Below are 9,886 nucleotides of genomic sequence, written 5' to 3'. Positions count from 1 at the left end.
GTCTCTCCCATGCTCTAGAGCTCCTTACTATAACCTCTCCAGCCCTCTCCTTGTCTGTCAACCTTCAGGAGGTCTCTGAAAACTCTTTTATTCAGGGAAGCCTATTCCACCTCTTCCTAACTACCTTCTCCATCAACTCATTCCCACATGGCTACTACCATGGGCGTCCTTAACATGGTCGCCACTTGAGGTGGGGTGCTGTCGGTTGCGTTCTGGGGGTGGGGTATTCTGGGGAGGTGGGGTGTGTTGGCTCCCCACGTGACTCAAAGGGATGCTGCCTGGGGCAACAGCCTCAGGCTGCCACATTTTAAGGACAACCCTGGTTACTACCTTTTGTATCACTTGCACCTCCATTTTAGATTGTAAGCGCTCAGGAGCAGGGCCCCTTCTTACCCTCTTGTCTTGCAGTGCATTGTAACTGTACTGCCTCCCTTTGTTTTTGTAAAGTGCTACACAAACTGTTGGCGCTTTAATATAATAATAATAATAATCCGGGAGTTCAGCTTTAACCCTTTTCTGTGCAAGGAGTGTTGTTTTTTAAAACTATTTTGGCTACCGGCAGCGTGGCTCTAAATTTAGAAATGTGTTCACAAAATATTAAAATGACAAGTAGTATTGGGCATAATGATGTGAGCAAACTCATTATAAAGTCGAAGGGAAAAGAAGTAGCACTGTGCACTTATCCATATAAACCACCTATGTATACAGTATAAGCCAATCATATACAGACACAAACACAGCAAACAACCCATTAGAGAGAGCCTATCATCGGCACAGTTAGCATGGTCATGTCCAGCACCAGAGGCGGCCATAACTCCCATAAAGAGGTTCTGCGCATAATACTACAGAGATACACCGTGCCCTGCAACTTAAAGACAATGCCGTGAGCTGGGTAATGTCAGGCCGCAGTACTGGATGGCAGCCTCGGCTATGACAGATAGTCATCCTACCAAGTACCCTTTAAATAGAACCACAGCTGGGTCCTGCAAAATTGCCGACATGGGCAAAAGAACGGTTACCGAGCAGATATTCATCACATCTCTATTTTATAAAACACATTATAACACAATGAGTACATTCGCAGTTTGTTATACTGTCTGTTATAGCATCACGGTTTCATCTTCCCTAGAGATTCGGAATATTCAAAGAGGAGTTCCAAACGGTTGCAATTGTTTGAGTTAAAGGAGTTCTACACCCTCGGTTTTTTTGCCTATATCTACTGCTAGCAAGCAGTCAATATAGGCAAAAAGTAACAAAAACAAAAACGCTTTAACAGCGCTTTACACTTACCCTGTTTTCGTCGCGCGCTCCCTACCCGAGAATCCGTAACTGCTCGGGCGGCCCGCAAAGCATCTTGGGGCGGGCACATGCGCAGTTCGGATTTTCGGCCGGGAGACCAGCAGAGACGCAAGGTAAGTCTATGGACGCGTGTACCCGCATGCAGACACCGCTGGATCGGAAGTGCCTGCAAGCAGAGAGGAGTCAGCGCTGGATCGGAGAGCCGCCGCAGCGCTGGAGGGACAGATGAAAACATCAGGAAAGAAAAGGAAGGTCGGATTAGGAGACATCATTTAAGGTAAGTCCCTACACTAACATTGATGGGAGGGGAAAAAAAAAATCCTTTAATGTCACTTTAATGTACTTTGCATATCGCCGGTTTGCCCTAATTGTATTCGGCATTCCATGCAAGAGACGTGGTACTGTGTAATCACAGACCGAGAGAACAATATAACGTAGAGAACACAAACACAAACTGGAATGACACCGATAACTAGAAAGACAATAGGTCTCCTAGGAACGCGTGTTGTCCATAAACGCAATAAATCTGTGAATAAACACGAGGGCAAGTATTGAAAAATGAATATGAGATCAGAACATTTTCAATGAATGCAAGTGAACTGGAAGCTGTATTTTGCAATGGCTAATGTGTGACACTATGTACAAGGCGGGCAACCCAACCAGAATAAATGTGATTAGCAACACTATGGAAATGTGTAGCATAGAGCCCAATGACATTTGCTGCTCGTCTTGGAAAGCCTCAACAGATATGCTATTTGAATCAACAGGCATCATCTCCATTGCAGTCCTGTCCTCGTTGCTCGGTTTTCTCCTGTGGACCCCTGGGGGGAACCAAGGTCGTGACTATTGAAGCCTCTGCAGTCCTGTTTTGCTCACTCCCATGGGAGAATAGCTGCTGCTATATTCATATACGGTTACAATCATCCACATCATATGTTCTTCCTGATGAAGCCACGGCTGTGGCAAAACGCGTAGAGGATTTTCCACAACAGTAACCATTGATTCCAACTAAGGACTCACTGATCATAACTTGTCATCATCTCTGTCTATGAGTATACGAGGTTTATGCTTATCAAGTTTAGGCTGAGCACCAATATGCAAATATGTTTTTATGTATTTTTAATGTCTTTCATAAAATATTATATTTTTACACAATATTATTATAATATTATTATTATATTTTTACACAATATTTTAATGAATGAGGTGAAGCTCTGCTGACTTCCATCATCCAATCATGTGCAAGAAAAATACAATTTAAAAAAAAATTTCCGTTGCTGGTGATTGGGTATTTGTAAAGCGAAATGTCACCACATTCACTAAGCTGAGGGGAAACTTCCCCTGCAATGTGCAAATCCCCTTGCAAAGTGAACGGCATACTTGCCTGGAGTAAATCAACCTCAATAAGCCAATGCAGAGTAGTACTGTGCAGATGTCCATACAAAGTACAGCAAGACACTGGCGGGGGGTAACCCGGGTGTGCACACAGGTTGAAAGGTTTTCTTTTAACACAGCCCACTGTTACAAACATGCTTGTTTGTGTCGCCGAATTGGTTGGCCAGGGTTGTGTGGGCACCCATAGATATGAAGGTCAGTACCCACTCCATCCCACACCCAATAATCCTGATTGTGTAGCAATCATTCAGTGGTGCTATACTACAATGTCACCCACCATCCCGCCTGTCATAAGCCAGCCTACCAGTAGAGGGTAAAATATATCCTCAGGGTATTTACTGGTGGCAGTCACATGACCAAATACTGAGGCATTGGTCACGTGATCTCAGCTGAAAGTTAAGTTCTGCTTAGGGCTATTATTAGAAGTAGTAGTAATAATAATAATAATGATTTCATTATATTATTATTATTATTATTAGGGGCGGACATGTACAGCTCAAGGGCCCTCTGGGACCCATTTAAACTAGATGGGTACTGGGATTCCTTCCATTTTATCCTAGACTTGGATATGACTCATTTCTATCTAGCTGTTCATTGATACACAAGTGAATTGGAGTTCTGCTTGGTCAATAGTTGGTTTTGCATTGGCCCCCTTGGTGACTCGGCCCACCGCTGGATCTGCTGTCAGCTCCCTAAACTCAATCAGATTAAAGCACATGACCAGCGCCACAGTATTTAGTCATGTGACCAACACTGCAGACAGGTCATAGCATTGGTTTCTTCAGGAAAGGCATTTGAGGACATCTGTATTAGTATACATGGACATTATGGGCAAGGTGTGCAAGAGGGACAGGGAAGATTACAGTCCAGGTCCATTGGTATTGAGGGGGGGGGGTGAAGGGTTTGGGATTTGCCGGTAGACAGAACGTTCAGAAAGAGGAAGAAACAGCCCAAGAAAGAGACAATTGTTCTACATTTTTGTTTTCCTGTCAATGCAAAACTTCTACGTTAAACACAAAGTTCTACTTCCACATCACATTTGTTTTTGTTTTTTTACTTTTCCAAATGAGCTTTGAAAAAACCCCTCCGGTCACAACCCGCTCTTGTTTTAGTTCATATAAGCTGCAGTATGTTCCAGGACTCCTCAACAGTTCTCAGAAACAAACTCTATCCCATGGTTTACAAAGGAGGCTATTGAACGACTTACACTTTACAACTCCTTCCACCCGAAAATTATATTTCACGTTAAGCTGGAATCTGATAGAGATACCTGACAGTTTCCTATGCCTTTGGGATACCAACATTGAGCTTTCCCTGCCATAATTTGGAGCCACGCAGGGTCCCAGGTCACTATGTTGCCCTGATGAAGGGACGTTGAATGGCCCCCGAAACATTGGCTATACCATCTCAGTGATGTTTCACTTCAATAAAAAAAGCACAAGGCTTAATGCTACTACTGGAGTGCTGGTGATCTTCATCTTTTGCAAGTCTGATACACACAGCGCCATCCGTGACTATCACTGTGAGCACCACGGTTGTTTAGGTCCAGTAGCTGTAGGGAGTGCAGGGGACACATCCGTATACTACTACCATAATTCTCTTCTCAACTCTGTTCCAGTCCACCTGGGAGATATGGGTGTTCCCACTCATGCTACTGGATTAATATTATTAAAATAATATTATTATTATTATTAGTACTACTAGTAGTAGTAGTAGTAGTTTTTAAATAATAATTATTATTGGTATTATTATTATTTAAATAATAAATCCAACAGGGTAGGGGGAGGACAGGACTCTCTTGAGGGCATGAAGACCTGGGTGCTCAAGCAGAGGCATCTCTACAAGACACGCCCCCTAATAGACATAGGAAACTCTCAGGTTAGCATCTACTAAAAATGAAATCATAACTTCTGGATTGTCCGACCTTCTTCAGCTTTAGGGCTGTGACGTCTAAGTCCTTATCTGAAATCCTTCCTGCTGACGTATGCTCACTTGAGGCCCCATCATAGTTCCATATTTGTCCAATGAATATCCATGGCAGCACCAAATGTAACAACCATTTAAAATCAGCCCTGCCGATCCCAGATAAGGTCTCATGCGATGCACAGCCCTCAGCTCTCCTGTACACGGTCCCTGGAAAGCTGTTTTTAAACATTCAATTTTGCAAGCAACCTCCAAAAAACTAAAAAAAAAAACTTCAGTCATAGATAAGCTATCAGAATAACCATTTACCTGCTTTTTGGTTTTGGTTGCACTTTTTGGCAGGAAAAGTACTGCTCCACAAAAGCTTTGGGCCTGTAATAGCAACAAAAGCCTCTCTGTGACACCGTCCTGCTTCTGTGTGCTGTGAACACAACTAGCCATTTGCAAACAATGTCATTTGAGCATGCACACATGCGTCTGGTTGCAAATATGTACACACCTGGTGGGCATTGGTTTATCACCTTAAGTGTTGGGAAGTGTGTACCTTACATTGTATCTATCTATTTATCTCTCTATTTATCTCTCTATTTATCTCTCTATTTATCTCTCTATTTATCTTTTTTTCTATCTATCTATCTATCTATCTATCTATCTATCTATCTATCTATCTATCTATCTATCTATCTATCTATCTATCTATCTATCTATCATCTATCTACCAGATGCATGTAGCATGTTGCCTCAGTTGCCGTCACTTTGTGTCAGAGTGTTATGCTGTCTGCAGTTTGCAACAAAGGTCAATAGTGTCATTCAATTGATACTTTTCTACATCATTCTATATCTGGGGTGGACAACCTCGGCACTCCAGCTGTTTTAAAACTAGGGATGCACCGGTATCGATATTAGTATCATTATCGGTGCCGATACCGAGTATTTGGTTGGGTACTTGTGCTGACCCCAAAAGCTCTGATACTTATCCAAAAACCATAACTTCCGGTCAGAGGGAACATGGAGCCAGCTTTCCATCCGATCAGGAAGCCGGGCAGCCAGTCAATACCTGTAACCTGGCTTCCTGATCGGATGGGAAGTTGGCTCCATGCTGTTTGGCCAGCTCGATAATGATCAGCCAGGAAGCCGGCTTTCCAGCTAATCAGCATGGAACTAGCTTCATGGCCAATCAGGAAGCCGGTCCGTGGGTAATAACCCACCTCACAGCTTCCTGATTTGTCGGGAAGCCGGCTCCATGCTGATTAGCTAGGAAGCCGGCTTCTTGGTCTATCAGCATCGAGCTGGCCAAACAGCATGGAGCTCACTTCCCGGCCAATCAAGAAACCGGGCAGCGGGTAATGACCCACCTCCCGGCTTCCTGATTGGCTGGGAAGCCGGCTCCATGCTGATTGGCTGGAAAGCCGGCTACCTGGCTAATCATTATTGAGCCAGCCAAATAGCATGCAGCCAGCTTCATGCTACCAGAAGTACCGGTATCGGTACTTAGTATCGGCGAGTACTGAAATATAAATATCGGTACTCATACCCGATACCGAAAAACCAGTATCAGTGCATCCCTAATTATATCTACAAGTCCCATGAGGCATTGCAAGACTCTGACAGCCACAGGCATGAGGCACAGCCATACTGGGATTTGTAGTTTCACCACAGCCAGAGTGCCGAGGTCGCCTACCCCTGCTCTACATACTGTCTTGTATCTTCTGCTGTATGCACTCCTCTAGATCCCCGCTCCTTTCAGCCATGCGCGTCTAGCATCGGGCTTCTTGATTACAGCACAGATGTTCAGTACCCTCTGCCCCAGATACAAGGGAAAGAAAAATGAAGCGTCCGTCCGAGGTGCAGAAACGTGGCTGGGAAAGAACAGTCACCGAGAACCTCAAATTAAAAGAAAAAAAAAATGTCCTGCGTTAATCTGGGACAGGCGAGAGAGGCGTGCAACGCATGAAAATCCCATTTCATAGACACAAAGCGGATCCTAAACAAAGTCCGCCTGCTCTCCCCAGATAAGTTCAGCTGTAGGAATCTGAGCGTTGGTTTCCGCGCAGTCACTGCAATATAAAGTCCCGCTCACAGGTCCATTTTTTCCCTTCTGAGAATAAATACCCGATCTCAGCTTGCACATGCTAGTTGGAAGAGAATTGCACCCTCGTCACCAGGGAGCATGGAGCTGGCTTCCCGGCCAACCAGGAAGCCGTGGGGTGGGTAATGACTCGCCTCCAAGCTTCCTGATTGGCTGGGAAGCCGGTTCCATGCTCCCTCGTCACTTCCTGGTGACAAGGGAGCATGGAGCCGGCTTCCCGGCCTTATAGGAAGTCGGACAGCGTGTAATGACTCACCTCCAAGCTTCCTGATTGGTCAGGAAACAGGCAAGTCAGGAAGCCGGACAGCTAATCATTTCCCGCCCCCCGGCTTCCTGATTGGCCAGAAACCTGTCCCCATGATTCATCATCACCTGGTGACGAGGAAGCATGGAGCCGACTTCCCGGCCGATCAGGAAGCCAGCAGCATGTAATGACTCGCCGCCCAGCTGGTCGAGAAACTGGCCAATCAGAAAGCCAGGCGGCGAGTCATTACCCGCCCCCGGCTTCCTGATTGACCAGCTCCATGCTTCCTCGTCACGTGGTGAAGAGGGAGCATGGAGACGGCTTCCCAGCTTTTTGGGAAGCCAGGCGGCAAGGCATTACACATTTCCTTAATGGGACTTTCAGGATCGGTATTCGGTATCGGCCAGTACTGAGAAAAAATATTGATACCGAAAAACTGGTATTGGTGTCTGCACCATGGGCCTCTGGGTTGTACTTGCCCCCTGGGCTAAAAGTTGCCAGTCAGCCCCTGGTGCATCCCTAATCTAAACTCGTGTGACTGAAGACCGAAAGGATGACCAGCAGCTATCTGGCTTGAAGCTGAACTTTGAAGGCAAGGCCGCGATAGTGTCACACAAGGCACAATTATAGGGAACCTCCTCAGAAAGTATCAGGTCAGGTACAGGAATGGGAGAGCAGAAGATACAGGACAGCAATGCTTTCTTCCTGGCAGTATACAAAACCTAGACTATTCAGATATTCATCGTTATCTTCTTGTTACTGTAACAAATATTGTGAAGGTCAAGTCATCAGTTCTAAGTCGCAGCCCTTCCAAAACAATAGGGAGCAGTTTTGGTGGCTTAAAGGAAAACTCCACTCCGGACAAAATTATAAATGCAATCCAGGACTCCAAACCCTCAATGTATCTTTCCCTCTGCATCACCAAATGCACTTCATCTGTCCTCTGGCCTATAAAGTCTACCTGTAGGGAGTTTGTTTCGACATTCTTACTAGGCATGATGGGAATTGGGAGTTTTTCCTTTCCCAAAATTTGCATACAAAATTGGAACACTTCGCCAATTGTGCAACATGCATTAGGAGGAGGATGAAGGGGGAGGGTAAATGAAAGTGAACCTGTGCCCAGAATATACAGATTACAGGATTTTCATTGTCTGCACAAGCAGTAAAAGCGTGATATAGCCAGTCCCCATTCACCTCTGTAGCCTCAGGCATTGTGGAGAAATTAACATTGAAAATTCACAACAGAGGTACTGAAGTCAATAGAATAATCCTGCGGTTAGAACTATGCGTATAAATGTCGTAATTCTGAGATGAAGTCATAATCCTACAATTAAAAGTCAGAATTCTGAAATTGAAAGTCTGACTTTAAGACTCGGAATTCTGATTTTTTTAATCTCAGAGAATTCTCACTTAACTCAGAGTTCTACGTTTTTTTCTTTGAATTCTGTCTTTGAAACTGGGCATTCTGACATTAAATATCAAAATTCTAAATGTATTCATTTTTTAATCTGAAACTCCGAATTCTAACTTTTAAAATACAGAACTATGAGTTTAAAAGGCGGTACATTTCTCTTAGGATGGCCCCGGGGTTCTGCCCCATTAAAGGGCACCGCGAGCTTCAATGTTCTTGTGCCAAAAAGCAGCGTGATGTTAGATACTGAGGAAGAAGGAGGGAGCTTAGTCTGAAGCTAATCCCAACCCTAATGTTCAACCTAACTCTAAACCTAACCCTAAATCCAACCCTAACTCCAACCCTAACCCTAACTCCAACTCTAACCCTAACGCCAACCCTATCCCTAAATCCAACCCTAAACCTAACTCCAACCCTAACTTCATCCCTAACCCTAACATCAACCATAACTCGAACCCTAACTCCAACTCCAGCCTTAACTCCGACCCTAACTCCAACTCTAACCCTAACTCCGACCCTAACTCCGACCCTAACTCCAACCCTAACTCCAACCCTAACCCTAACTCCAACCCTAACTCCAACCCTAACTCCAACCCTAACGTCAACCCTAACCCTAAATAAAACTCTAAACCTAACTCCAATCCTAACTTCAACCCTAACGCCAACCCTAACTCGAACCCTAACTCCAACTCTAACCCTAACTCCGACCCTAACTCCGATCCAAACCCTTTGTTTACCAGCAAAGCCATCACCATTTCAGCACTAATACAGTGAACACAGGGCTCAGACTCTGCAATTACCAACAAGGCTGAGATATTGGAACCCCAAATAATGTTTTCTGGGTTCACTGGAGAGATTCTTCCTCGCTTTCTTTTCCTCTGACAACGGTTTCTCCAGAAAGGAAGTGAGGGAAAATCTGCAACAGTGACACCGACAGAAATAACAATCTGACCGGGGTGCTAGCCTTCCCATACACTTCTAAAGGAAAGGCTGTGTTGCTGTTGGAGAAATCTGTCTGTCTGTCTGTCTGTCTGTCTATCTATCTATCTATCTATCTATCTATCTATCTATCTATCTATCTATCTATCTATCTATCTATCTATCTATCTATCCTACCCATTGATGATTCTTCCTGGAGTTTTCCTTTAAGCCATCTACATTATCCTCCATGTGTGAGCTGTGTTCGTACCGTCTGCTTTCTTCTCTCTACGGATAATATTCCTAACAGTCCGAACCTCTGTAAAGTTCTATTTCGCCATTCTGCGATTGCAGCTTGTGTTGTGTGATCTGTGGGGGGGGAGGGGGTGATTCTGTGTTGCGGATTATTTTTAATTTATAAATCCTGGAAAATTGCTGACGGAGAAATATGATGGATTCCGTCTACCGCTGGAGCTGCCAGGTGTGCGGCAGAGAGGAAATTAGTGCGCGATTCCTATATGACTCACTGCCACGGATACCGGGGAGATCAATCATTAAACATGATTCATGGAAAATACACGAGCAATTATTTGTAAGGATAAACGAG

At 44.6% G+C, this 9,886-nt stretch overlaps 1 protein-coding gene across 3 annotated transcripts in view; it reads right to left on the bottom strand.

Moving 5' to 3' along the window:
* The window catches only part of FAM131B (family with sequence similarity 131 member B), a 59,643-nt gene that overhangs the window by 29,891 nt on the left and 19,866 nt on the right, over window positions 1-9,886 (bottom strand). Inside the window, exon 3 of one of the 3 annotated variants that reach the window (XM_018553828.1) lies at window positions 4,927-4,989. The exons of the other annotated variants lie outside the window; for them this stretch is intronic. Coding sequence (XP_018409330.1) covers window positions 4,927-4,989 — 63 coding nt within the window. The remainder of the gene's footprint in view (window positions 1-4,926; window positions 4,990-9,886) is intronic. 3 annotated transcript variants of the gene reach the window in all.

Source organism: Nanorana parkeri, unplaced genomic scaffold (assembly GCF_000935625.1).
Source record: "Nanorana parkeri isolate BGI_ZX_2015 unplaced genomic scaffold, ASM93562v1 scaffold130, whole genome shotgun sequence".
NCBI lineage: Eukaryota > Metazoa > Chordata > Amphibia > Anura > Dicroglossidae > Nanorana > Nanorana parkeri.
Note: the sequence above shows the minus strand (reverse complement) of the source record. Positions and strands in the feature narration are given on the sequence as shown.